General features: G+C 46.4%; 1 protein-coding gene across 2 annotated transcripts in view; it reads left to right on the top strand.

The window, feature by feature from the left end:
* Positions 1-19349, top strand: part of VWA8 (von Willebrand factor A domain containing 8) — a 407530-nt gene that overhangs the window by 353265 nt on the left and 34916 nt on the right. For both annotated transcript variants that reach the window (XM_008260014.4, XM_051850641.2), the window contains 3 exons: positions 3724-3832; positions 6849-7005; positions 14762-14870. In XM_008260014.4, coding sequence (XP_008258236.2) covers positions 3724-3832; positions 6849-7005; positions 14762-14870 — 375 coding nt within the window. The remainder of the gene's footprint in view (positions 1-3723; positions 3833-6848; positions 7006-14761; positions 14871-19349) is intronic.

The raw sequence follows: 19349 nt of genomic DNA, 5'->3' as shown, positions 1-19349 counted from the left end.
TAACTCTGCCTTTCAAATAAATCAGTAGAATCTTTAAAAAAAAAATGAAGGTAGGCAGGAATCAAGGCACAGTGGGTTACTTGCTGTTTGGGACACCTGCTTCCCACATTGGAGTGCCAGTTCAAGTCTCAACTATTCTACTTCCGATCCAGCTGCCTGCTCATATGACTGAGAAGCAGCAGATAGATGATGGCTCAAATACTTGAGTCCCTGCCACCCATGTGAGAGACCAGGAAGGAGTTCCTGGCTCCTGGCTTCAGCCTGTCCCAGCCCTGGCTGTTGTGGCCATTTGAGGAATGAAAAAGTGGATACAAGATTCTCTCCTTTTCTTGCTCTCACTCTCATTCTCGGTCTCTATCTCTCTTATTTCTTTCTCTCTTTCAAATGAATAAATTTTGTTAACGATATGTTTTATTTATTTGAAAGACAGAGTTAGAGAGGTAGAGAAGACAGAGAGAGAGAGAGAGAGAGAGAGAGAGAGAGAGAGAGAGAGAGAAAGAGGGGTCTTCCATCTGCTGGTTCACTCCCCAAATGACATAGTGCCTATTTCAGTGATTGGGATGACTTCCTGGAACCCATTCTGGATGAAACTAAAGGAAATGCATCCTGGTTGCTCCTCAACACGTGCATGAAAACAGACAGCAGTTTATCACTTTTCCGAATGGCCAGTGGCTCTGCAGCATAAGTCCATCCCCAGGGAGTGAGCCTCCTCGAATGATAGGCCTTCCCTCCTGTCTGTCCCGGTTTCTGTTCTGCATTGGACTGACTGAGCCTGTCTGTTGCAGCTTTTAGGAATCATTGTCAGTGCCTGTAAGAGATTCCCTAAAATGGCTCTGAAAGCCCCTTAGAATATGTGCTCCTCCCATTCATCTAGGGGTGGGGAATGTCTGGCCTGGGGGCTGAAAGCATTTGATCTGGTCCTGCCAAGGCAACTGCAGGTGAGACCCTAAATCCAGTAAATCTATAGCAGGTTCTTTTTTGAGTGGATAATTGTTTATGGCCTGTGAATGATGTTGTAGATATCCAAATGGCCCTTGGCAGAAAAAAGGTTCCCCACCCCTGGGAAATATATTCCTGTGAGAAAGTATAATGACATTTGCACAGTGACGCCAGATGAAATAAACTCCCCATGTGCCATGCTCCCAATTCAAGATCCCTGGGATTTTATGGTATGCGTGTCTCATATTAGTCGATTTTGAATCTCGCTGCTTAGGGTGGTTGGGGGGCTGCCTTGTCGCTGGCTACATGAGAAGGGCCATTTCCCGGGAACAAGACACTCAGGTGGCAAAGAAGTACAGGTGCTTGTCTGCAGAGACATCTCATAGCCTATTTTCTCCCTCCCTCAGGCCATCATGGCTGGCTTTACAACCTCCAAAACTTGGAGTGGGAGCTACCGGGGTGGGGGTGGGGGGGAGCATTGGAGGGGCCTTTTGTTTGCCTTCAGCCATCATTTTTAGCACTTGTTTTATAAAGGGCTATTTTTCTTTTATAGCATAACTGGATGGTGTGAAATGTCTAAAAGAGATAACTTTTTATGAAAATAGTTACTAGACACATGGAAATTTGTTTTTCATACTTCTTTTAGTCTTATTTATTTTTAAACAGCATACCAGAATGCACACACACCCCAAAGCGAGGAATGATACTGAGAAAATTGCCACTGCTCAGACCATTTTTGGAACTTCTCTTTGAGAATTGGCTTATGGAAGAGTCGTAACTCTTATACATAAACCGGGCTCACTGTTGCATAATTGTACCTCATTTTGACTCATACTCTACCTGAAGCTCCATATTTTGTTTTTACCAGATTTGGAATAATTGAATCAGTCACAGCATATTAACTCTAGAGGAACAGCAGAAATTTAGTTCACCTCTCTTAGTTTCTGGTAGGAAAGTTGAGGCCCAGAGAAGTTCATTGGTTTACTTCAAAGGTTACATATTGAGTTAGCAGATACATTATACCAGAAATCAGCTGTAAGTGTCCTTTGGTTGTTTATTAAAAATCAAATCCACTTTGAAAGAACACATAATTGCTGGCATCAAAGATATTTCAAAAGAACATTCCATGGATTCTGTCGATCCTTCCAGAATCAGTTGAGAAGCTACAGGGGCAGCATTATTGTAATAAATGTATCTTCCTGTGTAAAGCGAAAAAAAAAACAGTGTATAAAGCTGCTGGAAGAAAAGTCCAGGGAAGGGACAGTGTTGTGGTGCCGTGGGTTGAGCCGTGGTTATCATGCCAGCATCCCAAATCAGACTGCCCGTTCATACCATGGCTGCTGAACATCCAGTCCAGCTCCCTGATGACATGCCTGGGAGGCAACGGAAGGTGGCCCAAGTGCCTGGAATCCTGCCACGCTGGTGGGAGACCCAGATGGAGTTCCTGGATCTCGATTTGAGTCTGGCCCAGCCCCGACCATCACAGCCATTGGGGGACTGAACCAATGGATAGAAGATCTCCTTCTGTCTCTCCTCTCTCTTCCAAGTAAATAAAATAATTAAAAAAAAAAAGGAAATTACGGGCTAGTGAATTAAAATTGCTTTGTGATGATCTAACAGTTGAGGTGAACTCATCTGGACATAGGCCATGGAAGTTGTGATTAGTTCATCCCTAATCTCCATTTTTGTTTGCAAAGACCTCAAATCACCTCCTGTCTGCCTTTATTGATCCTAACCTCAAGAAGGAAAAGCACACACACTCACAAGTGGATTCACTCTAAGAACTGATCTGCCGCGTGTTTCAGGCCCAACAAGCTCCCTCGTCCCTGCTGTAAGCACTTTGAGGTCAAGACCAACTCTTCAAGGCTTTGTGGGCCCTTGGTACTCTTCAGGATCCCATCAGTGTGTTCCTTGTAGGACTTATAAAAGAACATTTTATCATCTCTTCCCTGAAAGTTGTTACGTTTGAAAGCAGGTGCACAGTGCCCACGAAACGTGAACGCTTCAGGGTCCTTCTGCCGCGGACTCGAGCCCAGTCAGCCGATTACTGGGATTGGTGTTCCTGCGTGGTTGTCAGCCGTGCTGATTGAAACGGCGACCGATGGACTGTGTGCTCCCCTAGCGGAGGGCTAGCGTACCACTTACTCTGTCTGAATTGCAGGCATCATAAATCCAGCGTTAAAGATGAATTAGGAAAGCCACAAAATACCATAATAAAATTGGAGCGGGTCCAGAAAATAAATCAGCAGTTTTTAGTATTTGCAGATCTATAGACATAAATCTGTCACTCCGGCACACAGGCATTCATTTTCTGAGTTTTTTTTTCCTCCCATATATTTTACATACTATAACAGCTCTCAGAGTAATGGGGTTTCTTTGAAAGTGAAATAGATAAGTGTGCATTTACTGACTCAGCTGTATCAGCCAGACGGTGATCCTTTTCATGTCTATTTCTGGTGGGCTCTGGTTTTGCCTGCTTTGGGCGGGTCTCCTGCCTTGTGAAAACACTCTCAGAGCATTCTTCACCAGGACAGCCGTGAAGCTGAAACCCAGCCCACTCCTTTTCTTCCTTTAAAAGAGTGTCCTGAAATTTTAATTCATCTCCTTCTCAAATAAATGGATGTTAAATCTGATTTAAAAATATATTTTTTTTTACCATACACAAACAGCATCTATCACGTCATGAGATCCATTCAGAACTCGTGGGAAAGAAGCCTTCTCTCTGTCACGGGGTTCCAGGTGTTGGTCACAGGATAATGATGGCCTCTCCTTTCTTCATTGTAGATAACAATCAACAGAGACAGTGGTGAAGATGTGAGCTCCCCCAAACACGGGAAGGAAGACCCAGACAACATGCCCCACGTGGGCGGCAACACTTGGGCTGGAGGAACAGGTGGGTAGCAGGAGTGTTTGCCTAGCTGGAGCATCCTGGGGCTTCCCAGGCCCTTCTGGCCGGCACAGCTCCCCATCCGCCACCCTGTGACCTGACATCCTTCTCACCCTCTCAGAGTCGCCTCATTCGTCAAAACAGGGCAATCTCTCCAGGTTGCAGTGAGGATTAAATAAGATTCCAAATGTAAAGCCGCCGAGCATACAATGCCTGGCATAAGAAAAAGTGTTAATCCTGTGTCTTTTAAATTCCATGCCCTTTGGGATCCTGCCAGAACTCTAAATTCTTTCTGGAGCCAGGGACTCGGAAAAGAAATGATCCTTGTCTCCTAAGCGAGTGCGTTGAGGATGCGAGATTTCTGAGATAAGGGGGTTGGGGCTGTTTGCTGTGGTCCATTCCTTCCTCTTGGCTGCCTGGCGAGCACATTGTTCCTGTGACTGACTGCCGTCTTCCTTTTCCTCCGTGGCAGCTGCAGCAGACACAGCTGCTGGGCCACAGGAACAGAGCCAGACTGTGTGCTCTGTCTGAGCTTATCTCAGCCCAGCCCTGGGGAGTGCTGGCAGGAGCTCAGGACTTCACCTTCCCTGAGGATGGTCCCCTGTCTCTTGGCCTTGACGCCCTGGGCAGGAAATGGGTCTCTGTGCGGAGACAATGTGCTATCAAAAAGGCCCAGGGACCTCTTGTCCAGCTCTGTTTATTCATCAAGCAGCAGCTTGAAAAGAGAGGCTGTTTTTAGAAATGTCCTTTGATCTGGAAGTCAGTGTCAATGCAAGAAGATTTGATCCATATGGAGTGCACTGTGGGGCGAGCTGGCCAGACGCAGGGCTCCTGACACTGGGCTTCCCCGGAGTGAACGTTGTTGCTTGCTGCTCAGCTCGAACCAAATAGCTCAAGTATCTTTCCAGACTGAAGACCTGCATTTGCTTCCCCAAAGCTTTTATTTTTCAATTGACCAAGGCTCTTTAGCTTCATCTCTCTCCCTCCCTCCCTCTCTCTCATCTGCTCTCATCTGTGACTCATCCACACCCAAGGACGCACTCCTGTGGGGAAGAAAGGCAGGTCCCAACCACAGCGTTTCCACCTGTGGCTCCTTGTGCACTTGCTGCTCCCTCTGCCATAAGTCGACCGTGAGTGGCAGCCAGGATCACGCACATCCAAGAAGGAATTTTCCACAGCCCAGTGCTAAGTGCAAATGAAATCAAGTGTGCTCCAGTCCCAGGCTAAAAATATTATAATGAATGGGCTGTTCTCAGGGTTCTTCTCAGGAGGAAATGACCTACCAGGGAAGCAGTCCATGCTGAGTTCTCATATTTTACTTTATTAGCCCAATGAAAGCCCTGAGGCAGACAACAAAAATGCAACATAACTTAACCAATGTCTAAACGCTTTCAAATTTTCCACCTTGTGAAACTGGAAAGGACCTCGAGCTGTGTAACTGAGAGTTACTGAAATGACAGCAGGAAGTGCAGGCTTATATGTGCTAGATGCTGTTCTACACATTAACTAAAAATATCCATATCCCTGTTTGCTAGATGAGGTGGTTGAGATACAAAGAAACAAAGTATCTTTGGGGAAATCAAGACACACAGCTAGCAAACTAGCCAGGATTCAAACTCAGGCAGTCTGACTTTGCTACAGACCACACAATACAATACTATTGCTCCTTACTGTGTGATGCTATACTGTGCTGTGTTACTGTACCTACAACCCCATACAGCCCATGTTGGATTCTCCTCCAAGTTCCCAAGTCGTGTGACTGAGCACAGGAACTCTTACTAATATCCCAGTCGTTACACAGGAGTGAAAGACCAGTAGTCAAAAGTCACATGTAGGTACTTTCTTTGGTCAGCTTAGTGTTTTAAATTAATTTGCATCAGGATGTATTTGGACAAGACAAGTTCTCCTAGTTACCAAGTGTCCCTACTGTTTCTTATGATATTACCTGGCTGGCCTCATAGGCATGTAATTCGTATTTTAAACCTAAACAGTTCATATGCTGTTTTGTAACGTGTACTTAAAAGTATGTGAGCCTGAGTTAAAGTCGAAACACTGTTCTAAAGCTGGCATTGTTTATGTGTTATGTTGTTGGAAAGTAAGAGTCAAAGTTGTTGGAATAATTGGCTTCTAATCTGGACTAAGCTAGAAATGACATTAATAGGTTACTTAACTATGCAACATTTTTCTACTTTGCAAAACCCAAGAAACTGAGGCTGAGCTGTGTCCTAGTAACTTAAGGAAAAACAGGTACCATGCAAGAGAAGAGAGGCTGCCCGTTTAACTTTCCAGTGTATTCTACATGTTTATGATATTGGAGCCAATCAGGGAGGTGCAGAGGTACAAAGATAAATAAAATAGAATTGTCCTATTCATCATCTAGTGAGAAAAGAAAAATAGCTTTTGAAGAACAACATATAGAACAGAGGAGTATGGATCCCAGGGGCTGGTTCTGTGGCTTAGCGGGTAAAGCCGCCACCTGCAGTGCTGGAATCCCATATGGGTGCCGGTTCAAGTCCCTGCTGCTCCACTTCCTATCCAACTCTCTGCTATGGCCTGGGAAAGCAGTAGAAGATTGCCCAAGTCAGTCCTTGTGGGAGACCCGGAAGAAGCTCCTGGCTCCTGGCTTTGGATCAGTGCAGCTCTGGCCGTTGCGACCAATTGTGGGGGTAGACCAGCGGATGGAAGATCTCTCTCTTTCTCTCTCTCTCTGCCTTTCAAATAAATCAATCAATCTTAAAAAAAAAAAAAAAAAGAAGAACAAGTATGGCTCCCTCTGGAGTGGAGGCATCCAGTCCAGTGCCCTCCAGTGTGGACATGGAGTCGGGTGGGATTCGTGTGGGTGGAGGGAAGGCGGAGCATGCTGACCAGGGCCAACAGCTTTGCTTCCACAGCAGGTGTTGGGGAATTTGGTTCCTAGCTAACTACAATCACTGTACCTGCAGCACACCTTAAAGTGCTGATTCAACTTTGTTTTGTGGCCAGGTCCAGACTCACCAGTTGCATTCTCCTGTTTTCCTTCCAGGGGGACGAGACACTGCAGGCCTGGGGGGCAAAGGCGGTCCCTACCGGCTGGATGCAGGACACCCAGTGTACCAGCTCTCTGATGCTGAGAAAGACGCGGTGCCTGAGGAGGTCAAGAGAGCCGCCAGGGAGATGGGACAGAGAGCCTTCCAACAGAGGTGGGTGGGGTGCCTGTCACAGCCAGAGCAGTGCTGGTGATGACACACGCACATGCATACGTATACACACTCACATGCACACACAGAAGCACACATGTGCACAAACATGCACACACAAAACCGTGCACACACAAACTCACAAACGTGCATACGCATGTGCAAACACATGCACAGAAACATGCATGTACACACAAACACATGTGCATACATGGACACATACACATGCATGCACAGATGCACACACATACATGTGCGCATGTGTATGTCCATGTGCATGCTTCTGTGTATGATTGTTTTTATGTGTATAGGTGTGCTCATAAGTATTGTGTACATGTGTGTGCATGTGTGCATGCCTGTGCACGTGTGTATGTGTGTGTGCATGTATGTGTGTGTGTTTTTGTTTGCATGTTTGTATTTGTGTGTGCATGTGTTGTGTTCACACATGTGCTTGTGTATGCATGTGTTTGTGCATGTGTCTGCGTGTGTGTGCATATGTGTTTACACACATATATGTGTATTTGCGTGCATGTGTCTGTGCACATGTTGTGTTTGTGCATTCATGTGTGTGCATGTGTGTTTGTGTATCTTTGTGTGTGCGTGTCTGTATGCTTGCATGTGTGTGTGCATGCACATCTCTGCATGTCCACACACACAAAAGCATGCATACACACAAACATATGCAGACACACACACAAAGACACACACACACAAAATCACATACACGTTCACGCACGTGCACAAACACGCACACACAAACACACATAAACACACACACAACATAGGCTCAGCACTCAGAAACACATGTGTGCACATAAACACACAGACACATGCACTAAACACATGTTCACATACATGCACATACAAACACATACACACATGAATGCACAAACACAACATGTGCGCACAAAACACATGTTCACTTAAACACAAACATGCTAACACAAATATAGGCACACATAAGCACACAAATGTGTGCACACACAAACACACTGGCACACAAATACGCACACAGACACAAGTGCCTACGTGCAAACAGACACACACATAAACCCAGGGACACACACAAACGCACATGCACCCCAAACACACAGGTACACACAAACCACACACACAGGCGCACACACAAACATGCGCACACACACACACAAAACACACAAACACAGAACACACACAGGTACACATGAGCACATGCACATGCACACACAAACACACATACACATAAGCACAAACTTGCACATGCAGACACATGCACGCAGCCTGTCAGTGCCGATGTCGTGTGGTGCAGAGGCTGTGCCCCTGCCGTATGGAGAAAGACAGGGTTCGTGTGTTAGGCAGTGAGCGCTGGTTCCTTTGCCAGCTGCTCTCAGTGGGAGATGGCGAGTGCCTAGGCCCCTGCACCTGCGTGGGAGATGGGAGACTCCGAGGAGGCTCCTGGCTCCTGGGCTTCAGCCTGGCTCAGCCTGGGCTGTTGAGGCCATCTGGGGAATGAACCAATGGGTGGAAGACTCTCTCTCTCTCTCTCTCTCTCTTTCTCTCTCTTTCTCTCTCTTTCTCTCTCTTTCTCTCTCTTTCTCTCTCTTTCTCTCTCTTTCTCTTTCTCTCCCTCCCTGTCTCCCTCTCCCTCCCTCCCTCCTTTCTTCACTCCCTCCCTCTCCCCCTCCCTCTCTCCCTCGCCCACCCCCTCCTCTCCTCTCTCTGTAACTCTTTCAAATAAACCCATGTTCTCTAGAAGCAGCAAGTCGATGGGTAGGGCCGGCAGAGGAGCCCTAGCTTGTTCAAGGAGAGGAAGCTGTGTGTCCATATTGTCCGTGGTGGAGAGGGCCGCCTGCCCACCAGGACGAGGGGCACTGGTGGGGAGCAGCAGGCAGTGGGGCTGGATGGGGCGAGCTTGTCAGCAGATGAGGAGTTTGTCATCCAGGCTGCTGCGCCCGTGGGCTGCAGACATTCCCCAGCTGTTCTGGGCTGCCTTGAACCCACCCAGAAACCAGGAACCCACACGATGCTTTCCCTAGACAGCCATGTGTGTCCTTCCACTAACAGTGGAAAATGCCACCACGTGCTTTCAGACTGAGGGGCGGGGCTGCGGCTTGGGCAGCAGACTGATACGCGTGTGCTCTGTGAGGAGCAAGGTAGTGAAAAGGCACGTTCTAGTGCACGTGAGCTGTGAGATCCACCCCCCCACCCCGTGTGGAACATCTGGTGTCCTGTGACATGCTGTCACTTTACATTTCACATTAATACGAGGAGGTCCATTTAGGCAAAGAACCAGTTAGCTAGATGTCGTGCTCCCCCGCCCACCTGAGCTCCCGTTGTCACCGTGGTCAAAACATCACACGACATCTTCCAGTCTGACAAGTGGACAGAGGGCTCTGGCACAGCAGTAGTCCACATGGCCAGATGGCAAAGGGAGCCTGGTTCCATAAAGACCATGGCCTCGCCGGGGGACGAGCTCAGGAGGCATTTGCGATAACAGGACTACTACCTCACTGGGTGTGCTGGAGGAAGCGGGGGCCGTGGAGGAGTACAGGCACCTCTGTGACGCACTGTGCAGAATCTCACCCTGAGTAAGAGACAGTAGCAGGCCATTGTTAGAGAGCAGGTGGACCAGGCTAGGAGAAGGCGTGGGGATGAAATGAAAGTGCTGGGAGAGCCTGAGAAAGTCAGGAGCGTGCAGCACACCCAGAGAAAAACATCGCGATGTGCATGTAGAGATGGGGCGTCCATCTGACCTGATGAGTACCCATTCAGTATTGCTGGAGATGCTCCTGTGACTTTGTGTTATTGAGCCTTCAAGGCAGAAAACAAAAGGAGAGAAATCACAAAGAAAGAACCCTATGGACCCAACCTCCCAGCCCCTCCAACTGCGAGAAGGAAAATCCGGCTCTACACCCAGTCTCTACCCCGAGATCAACATGAAACTCACCCAAGACGTCCTGTTGTCTCACTGTGAACATTCCGGTGTGTCTCTATGATACGGAACGTAAAAAAATACAGACACACAATGCAAGTATTGTGTCTTGCAAAGAAGCAGTAATTCTTTAGTCATCAAATAATCCATTTTAAAGCAATTCTGCCCCTCCAGGCACATGCAGAGTGGGGCGGGGCCCTGCCATTCTTGCTTTTACAGCACCCTATACCTTTTCTCCATAATCCTTATCACTCTCTCCCACTTTATTGTTTGTGTGATTACTTCATTGTCTCCACAGACTGTGCATTTCTCAAGGGCAGGGATTTATGTTATGTGCTCCAGCACAACCCCAGGCCCCATACCCAGCACCTGGTGCATGGCAAATGTTCCTTCCCATTTGGAATCAGTAATACACACATACATGCAAGTATAGTGCCCCCTTCTAGTACTTGTTTCAGAGGCCACCTGGGATGAGGCAGCCCCAGCTATCAGCCAAGAAGGTTCACTCTGCTGCCCGGAAGAATCGAATCCTGCTGATGAATTCTTGATATCATCAACATAGAATTTAGTTATTTAGTTAATTTCATTTGTATCTTTTTTTTTTTCTATGTTTACTTTGTAATCTGCAACTTTACTGAATTGGTTTTTAAGTTCTAACAGCTTTTCTTTGGTGGAGTGTTTAGGTTTTTCCATGTATAACATCGTGTCATCTGCAAACATGGGTATTTGGACTTCCTCTTTTCCTATTCTGAAGTCTTCCTTTTTTTAAAAAAAGATTTATTTATTTATTTGAAAGGCAGAGTTACAGAGAGGTAGAGGGAGAGAGAGAGAGAGAGAGACAGACAGAGACAGAGACAGAGAGAGAGAGAGGTTTTCCATCTGCTGGTCCACTCCCCAGTTGGCCACAACAGCCAGAGCTATACTGATCCAAAGCCAGGAGCCAGGATCTTCTTCCTGGTCTCCAATGCAGGTGCAGGGGCCCAAGGACCTGGGCCATCTTCTGCCGCTTTCCCAGGCCATAACAGAGAGTTGGATGGAAAGTGAAGCAGCCAGGACTCGAACCAGCACCCATTTAGGATGCTGGCACTGCAGGCGTTGGCTTTACCCGCTACACCACAGCGCTGGCCCCTGTATCAGTTTTAAAACCCAGGTGCCTATTTCTACAGATCATAAATTGGTTAATTCAGGAAGACTAGCAGAGAGAGACAAGCATAAGACATGCATAAAATGGAACAGAAATATTACACCAACAAAAAGTGGATGAAACAGTAAGATACTCATGCACACTTAGAAAAGCATTGAGGGTGGGCTCCAGCTGTGGAAACTGCCTCCGTGACCATTTGCAAAACTAATCAGCCTCACATACTGGTTCTCAGCTTATGTTTGTTTTCCTCAAAATTGATTTTAAATTATAGTATTTAAGTCTGACCTATAAGAAAAAGCGAAATGAGAACTAAAATTCCCAGACTCTTACGTAACAATAAATATACCCTTTATAAGTACCCTGTGCCAACAAAGTGCAGCTAGTGCACAGATTACTGGGATGTGAAGCAGCTGTGCCCTGCAGTTTTGATCAGTTCTAGGAGAAGCAGGAAGAAATATTTTCAGCTAGTTTTGTGGGCTGACAGTATTAGCAATGGGGAGCTTGTGTGATCCCGAGGTTAAATTTTCCTATTTTCCTTCTCCATGCCTTGCTTTGGTCTTCATCTTTCAGAATTTGTGAGTAGCTTTGAACATCTTTGAGGTGATCTTTCTGAAATCCGATACCATCTGGAATATGATTTCCACATTTCTTCATCATTAAAATAACGTGTGTTGTGTTTTGGGGTGCAGCGTGATCACACCAGGGGTAGACCTATAACTGGAGCTAATTCTGATCTCTCTGCAAAGCCCGTTCTGCTTGAGGGGACTTACTAACATGAATACTAACAGGTGTACATGTGTGTATGTGAGCATCTGTGCAGACATGTGTGTATTTTCTGTTCCCTCTCCCCCACATCCCAGAGGCAAGCCACATCTACACTCTTTCCAGTCAGTACTAATCTCCTTTGAGGAAGAGATCTTGGCTTCCTAGGTATGAAGTGGTCAGGCACATACCCTGTGGTGTTCTGTCAGCCTTGATACTCAACACATCACTTAATCCAAGGGATCCAGAGATTGCCAGAAAAAGTATTGTTAAGAGGTCAGGTGTGTGTGTGTGTGTGTGTGTGTGTGTGTGTGGTATTCCTTTTTGATAAACATATATGTGTGTGTGTGTGTTCATGTGTGTGAGTATATATATAGAGTATATATAGTATATATAGTATACATGCTATATACATATGTATATGTATGTATGTATGTAGTATATATAACTGTATATGTATGTATGTATACTATATATACTTACATATAATATATATAGTTATATTCCTTTTTTCTTAGAGAAGAGTTAATTAGATTCAGACATGCACCTTGCAGTGTCACCCTAGGAAAACAATCATTCAGCTGTTATAGTGGCCTTGTGTGCATTTACCTTCTGATAATGTTTGCAGAGTGCTGTCCAACAGCATTTATTGAGTGCTACTGTGTGCCAGGCATTGTGCTAGGTACTTCAGATTCAAAGAAAAAATAAGATGTGATGCTTCTCCAAGAGGAATAGAACTGAAAACATGAGAGTACCTCATTTGTTATAAATGTACTTTTCACTGAATTTTTGGTTTACTTGTGCACACACACACACACACACACACAGTTGGGTTTACTGGATATCAACATAAGATGTATTCCCTACTGTGGAAGAGAAAAATTTGACAAAGACCATGACAGAGCAAAATGGATCTGTCTATTAAAGCAGTAAAATGTGCAAGTTCCAAGGTCGATGTCCACATAAGGTGTCCAAAATAGAATGGTCAATGTTCCCCAAGGGATTGGGCAAGACTTCATAGGATTTAGCCATTGATCCAAGTCTTGAAATCTGAATAGCTGATACCTAACTCACCCGGTAACAGAGCAGGAGGTGCCAATCATCTCCATGGTCACTGGGGCCCAGCTTCATGTGGTTCTAATAAACATCCAGTTCTCCACCCTGTGTTGAAGCGACTCTTCCCAGTGCTCAGCCTGACAAGGAGGAATAGAAATCCTTCATTCTCCTTCAGCATCTGGGGTTTCTGTTCCGCCTCAGAACAATGAAAGTAAGAGTGTTTTAGATGAGAGTTTTAGCAGTGCACCTGCAGTCCGTGCCTCCGGCGCTGCGTACAGGGCTCACATATCTGCCCACCACAGAGCAGTATAGAAGGCCCTGTGATGATCAGGCCAGCGTAGAGGATTGTGGTATGATCAGGCCTTTGAAATATGCATTCACTATTCCTTGTCTTCATACTAGAACCTTTTATATTTATAGAAATTTATTGAAATGCATGATTAAATTAGTGGTGTGGGTGCAGTACAGCAAAACCCGAGAGAGAGCACTCAGGGAATGACCTTTCTACTTATGTAGACAAGAAGCAGAGGCAGACACACAGATCTCCCACCTGCTGGACCACTCCCCAAACGCCTACAACAGCCAGGAGCTGAGAACTGAATCTGGGCCTCCCCCATAGGCAGCAGACACCCAACTACTTGAGCCATCTCCTGCTGTCTCCCAGGCTGTGAATTAGTCGGGAGCTGGAATTGGGAGAGAATCCAGGATGGAACCCAGGCACTCTGACACGAGATGCAGCATCTCAAATGGCATCTAAACTGCTACACCAAACACCTGCCCCTGCAATGCTGAGTTCTGAGTAATCCTGAATCTTATTTTTATTGTAGACATTCATTTCTATTTATTTTGTGTCAAGTACCATGGTCGGCCCTGTACGTACAAAGAGGAGAAAAGCTCAGTCCTTGTAGATGCCCTGAGGGAGCAATGAAGTGGAGAGAGAGCAGTCTGGGGGGTCAGAGGAAGTGATCATTGGTGTGAGTCTTGAAAGGTTAGTGGGAGTTAGCAGGCGAAGAGGCAGGCGAGGGGCACCGGTGGTGGGAGAGAAGCCCCTGCAGAGGCACCAAGGCATGGCCCCACTGTGTGTGCAGAGAACCGCCAGTGGCCTGGGGGTGCTGCAGCAGAAGCAGGTGGTGACAGACGACAAGAAGCAGTGAACTGGAGGGGGGATAAAAGTCAAAACCACAATAAAATCGTATTGTCCTACTTAATGTATACCACCAGCAACTTTAGGAAACTCTCATATAAGAATATATAGCAACGCATTAGTGTGTGTTCTTTGGGTCTGTTCATCTTGGTCAACCAAATATACTCCTGTAGCCTCTGTCTTAAAATACAGCCCATGGGATTTCTCTTAGGGACCTGTCACATGAATTGATTAACTGCCAGTATCACAATATCATGTCTGGGGAATACAGAAATGGTATACTATGGAGCCAGTTTATACCGGCTCACAGGAGCCAACTGTGTGCATTTCTAACTGAGCGATCGTGGTGGGAACATTTGCACAACAGAAATCAGTAAATATATACACAAATCAGCACTTTTCTTCCTGCAGGGGAGCTTATTAGCCGTTCCCCAGCACACCAGTAAGTAGAATCTCCCCTTTTTATCCAGAGACACCAGTTCTTGCCTTTTCTTCTCAGAGTCAACCTGAGGTGCCAAGGAGTGTGCTACAGCTCTAACAGTAGGTGGATGAAAGCAAAAGCCATACATGGACAAGGGCTCTTCAAAAGCTGATGGAAAATGTATTAAGAAAAAACTATGCATGGGTTTCAATAGTTTTTCACCAAAACAACCTTATCTTTGAATTCCACTTTCTCATGAACCTTTCAAAGGACCCTCAAACATGATCTAAGCTGCTGTCTTTCTTCCTCCTCCGGTTGCAGGCTGAAAGAGATCCAGATGAGTGAATACGATGCTGCAACCTATGAAAGGTTTTCAGGTGCCGTTCGAAGACAAGTGCACTCCCTCCGGATCATCCTGGATAATTTGCAGGTAATCTTCCACTTATGGACCAAAAAGATAATCTGAGTCTAAGGCTTACCACATCCCCAAAACTGTGGGAGAAGTTATCCAGACCCTCATCAGCCAGTCAGCAGAGGTTAATCAACACCAAAATACCTGCATAAAACTGTACACTCACCGCACAGCTCTGTTAGTTGATTTTTTTTTCTTAAAAAATATTTATTTGCTTATTGAAAGTCATCGAGTTACACAGAGAGAGAAGGAGAGGCAGAAAGAGAAAGAGAGAGTCTTCCATCCAATGGTTCACTCTTCAATTGCCTGCAACGGCCGGAGCTGCACCAATCCAAAACCAGGAGCCAGGAGCTTCTTCTGGATCTCCAACACAGGTGCAGGGGCCCAAGCACTTGGGCCATCTTCTACTGCTTTCCCTGGCCATAGCAGAGAGCTGGATTGGAAATGGGGCAGCCAGGACTAGAACCAGTGCCCTTATGGGATGCCGGCACTGCAGGCAGGAGCTTCAGGAAAATGTTTGCCCTCTAATCCAGCCTGTCCAGGAAGCTGTAATGATACCAGTAACCCTAGCAGACATGTGACTTGCTGATCCCCACCCCCACTCACCAATGTAAAATCTGCGAGCGTCTCAGCTCCACTGAAAATTCACAAATAGAGTTCTCCTCTACAAGGCCTCTCACCATCACTGGAGGAACAGGAGAGTGTCGGCACGCAGGTTGTCCATTCTCTGCACTTCTGGCACCCTCTGCCCCCGTCCTTCTCGTGCCCCTGCATCCTACCCTTTGCAGTCTCACAAAACCATGGCTGCTTCATTGTTATTACCCTAAAAATTAAGCTGTTTCAGTATTTCCCAAGCAGTGCCTGTTATTATTTGCAGATTTTACTTTTGGAATTATACTCTTGGCCCGCGCCGCGGCTCACTTGGCTAATCCTCTGCCTGCAGCACCGGCACCCCAGGTTCTAGTCCCGGTTGGGGTGCCGGATTCTGTCCCGGTTGCCCCTCTTCCAGGCCAGCTCTCTGCTGTGGCCCGGGAAGGCAGTGGAGGATGGCCCAAGTGCTTGGGCCCTGCACCCCATGGGAGACCAGGAGGAAGCACCTGGCTCCTGCCATCAGATCAGCACAGCACACCAGCCACAGAGCACCAGCCATAGCGGCCACTTCGGGGGTGAACCAACGGAAGGAAGACCTTTCTCTCTATCTGTCTCTCTCTCATTGTCTAACTCTGCCTGTCAAAAAAAAAAAAAAAAAAAAAAAGAAAGAAAGAAAATAAATTATACTCTGGTCAATTTGCACAAATAATTAAAGGCAAATATTCCCTAATATCACAAAGGAAGTCAAATCTTTTTGTCTCGGAGAGAGGGAAGTCTCATTGCAGGGGAGAAGGGCAGGGCTCGAGAGTCCAAGCATGGGCTGCCTCTGCTCTGGGAGCCGGAAGTGCTTGCAGTTGATTCCTCCAGTTACGCCTCTGCCCGCTTCGGCTGCTGCTTGGAGCTGTCCTTTTGAAGGAAGTTTTATTTTTTTTCCAGTTAGAAATTAGAAGTCCTGTGACACAGTTTTAATCCACTACCTTAATCCAAAACTCTGGGAAATCCTCTAAGCTGCATTAGAATATTGGGAAAAGTTCTTTATAATGATTAACTAGATGACCAGTTTCAAAATCTGAGGAATGTAGGAATTAAGTCATTTGCTTAAAAAAAAAGTCATATGGGGGCTGGTGTTGTGCACAGTGGGCTAAGCCATGGCTTACTATGCCAGCATCCCGTATCTGAGCACCAGTTCTAGTCCTGCTTCCAATCCAGCCGCCTGCTAATGTGCCTGGGAAAGCAGTGGTCAATAGCCCAAGTGCCTGGGCCCCTGCCAGGGGGACACCAGGCTGAAGTCCTGGCTCCTGGCTTCAGCCTGGCCCATCTATGGCTATTGTGGAAGTTTGGGGAGTAAGCCAGTAGATTGAATATCCTCTCTCTCTCTCTCTTTCTCTCTCTTTCTCTCTCTCTGTCTCCCTCCGTGTGTGTGTGTGTGTGTGTGTGTGTGTCCTTCTTCCTCTATTGCTGGGCCTCTCACATAAATGAATAAAGAAATATTTTTTAAAAGTCTATATGCAATGACGTAGGGTAAGGTTTTATATAAACTTAAGGTTTTATATAAGCTGTCTGAACAACCTGACAGTGAACAACTGAAATTTCAGCCATAGTCACTCAGTGGGCCAGGGCATGGGCAGCTGCTTGGTGAGCTCTGAGCTTCAGGGCGAGGCAGTAGTTAACTACGCACTAACGTGAGTGGTTCACAGTAGGTGAGGGGAATGGGAGATGGTGCTTGTACTAAGACTAAAAGATGAGTATAATGTAATCCTCCATTCATTTCTTAAGTCCTTGCTGCACACCAAGAATTAGGGATAGGAAAATAATGCAGCCCCTGCCCTCAAAGAAGGAACTCAAATAAGACAACTCTTCCTCTCAAATAAATAAAATATATAATTTTTTAAAATCCTTAAATAATTACGTTCAATAAACTAATAAATATCTTCAAATAGAGTAACTTTATTACAGGGAACTTTTTGTTCTCTTCTTCCTTGGAAATATTTCAAAAACCCCAGAAACTAGAAAACAATTTTTAGATACACAGAAGGAGATAAAAGTGATTTAATATTTGAATGAATATGGAACATAGATATAGAACTTCCACCTCTAGAAATCACTATTAATATTACCAGCACTGGCCCACACCATGGCTCATTAGGCTAATCCTCCGCCTGCGGCGCCAGTACTCCTGGTTCTAGTCCCGGTTGGGGCGCTGGTTCTGTCCTGGTTGCTCCTCCTCCAGTCCAGCTCTCTGCTGTGGCCTGGGAGGGCAGTGGAGGATGGCCCGGGTGCTTGGGCCCTGCACCCGCATGGGAGACCAGGGGGAGGAACCTGGTTCCTGGCTTCAGATCAGCACAGCGCGCCAGCCACAGTGGCCATTTGGGGAGTGAACCAATGGAAGGAAGACCTTTCTCTCTGTTTCTCTCTCTCTCACTGTCTAACTCTGCCTGTCAAAAAAAAGGAAAAAAAAAGTATTACCAGCACCATGATACTAGTGGGTATTTATTGAGCATTTTCCCTGTGCTGAGCATTTTACTAAGTGCCTTACATTGCCGTCACCATCATCATCACTTAGTGGCTGAAAGTGCCCGCTGGGGAGCCAGAATGGGAATGACAGACAGCAGGACAGCAGAGATGATTCACTCGGGTGATGTGCGTAAGCCACGTGAAACAGTGCACAGTACGGCGCGTTCTCCCCGGGAAGGCTGGCTTCAGCATCACCGTCACTGAGCCAGCCGACAGCCAGCAGCCTGGCAAACAGGCCGGGCCCTCATTGTGCTGTTTATTCTCTGGGATTGCCTACATTCGATAGCTAAAGAAACTGAGACACGTCCGTATTTTCAGCTCTCGGAATCTTACGAAATATAGATATTCCTCACCACCTTGTAAATGAGAGAATAAAAATGTAAATTAGAAAGATGGTGTAGCTTGTCCTGGGTTATGCGGCTAGACATTCCTGCATCTGAGCCCAAAACTCAGGTTCCTGTTATCTGTTAGGTCTCTGTTAACTTCTTCCAACTGTACAATCCATAAAAAAGTATAATTCTTACATACGCTAATAAAACATCTTGTACCATTATCCAAATGCCAATACAGCATTTCCAGTTGCTTCCCTTATCTTTATTTTTAATGCTTAGGCCAATTAGCCTCAGGTGGGCCATCCGGTTCTCGATTTAGAGAGATGGGGGTAGGTAAAAAGATACCAAGGGATCAACAGTGGACAAAGCCTTGTGGAGCAAGGAGGCTTTGATTTGCTCCCCTTGTTGCCATCCTCTGCCAGTCCTCTGTGGCTCTAATTAACTAAAATCTTCTAGCTGTCTGGAGATTGCTGTGTCATCCCAGTAACCATGGTGATGCTTGGTGACCGACACAAAGTCTGGCCAGGAACTAGCAAACCATCATTTGAGGTGACTTTCCAGAGCAGGCCCCGTGGCCCACGCACCGACACGTGGTTGCTGGGCAGATATCTGAGGAGCAGGAAGTGCTGCCACCACGCGTGGTAACGTGTGCCGGTACTGCACACATGTCGTTCTTCTCAGTTCCGATTACAATCAGTATTTTCATTCCCAGCCTAAACTATGTTAGCCTTTCTGATAAGATGCTGTCCCTGGACTAAGAAGGTTCCAGGCTGAAGGGACAGAGAAGACAGACATGTAGACAGATCAGTGCAGTTTACTACGCTAAGTGTCTGCCTAGAGAGAGAGGCCATGAATGAAGTAGAGTTCCAGGAGGAAGAGATCCAAGGATGAATTCTGAAGGAAGGGGTACATGAGCTGAGGTCTTGGAGGACGCAGGAACATGAACCAGAGAAGCGTGGAAACCATGCCCCCTGCAGAGGGCACATCCCAGACGGAGCCATGATCCTGCGTGATCCTGCGGATCCGAGGCATGAGCTGAGAGCAGGCCACAGTCGGGTCA

The sequence above is a fragment of the Oryctolagus cuniculus genome, chromosome 9, assembly GCF_964237555.1.
Source record: "Oryctolagus cuniculus chromosome 9, mOryCun1.1, whole genome shotgun sequence".
NCBI classification, from domain to species: domain Eukaryota; kingdom Metazoa; phylum Chordata; class Mammalia; order Lagomorpha; family Leporidae; genus Oryctolagus; species Oryctolagus cuniculus.
Note: the sequence above shows the minus strand (reverse complement) of the source record. Positions and strands in the feature narration are given on the sequence as shown.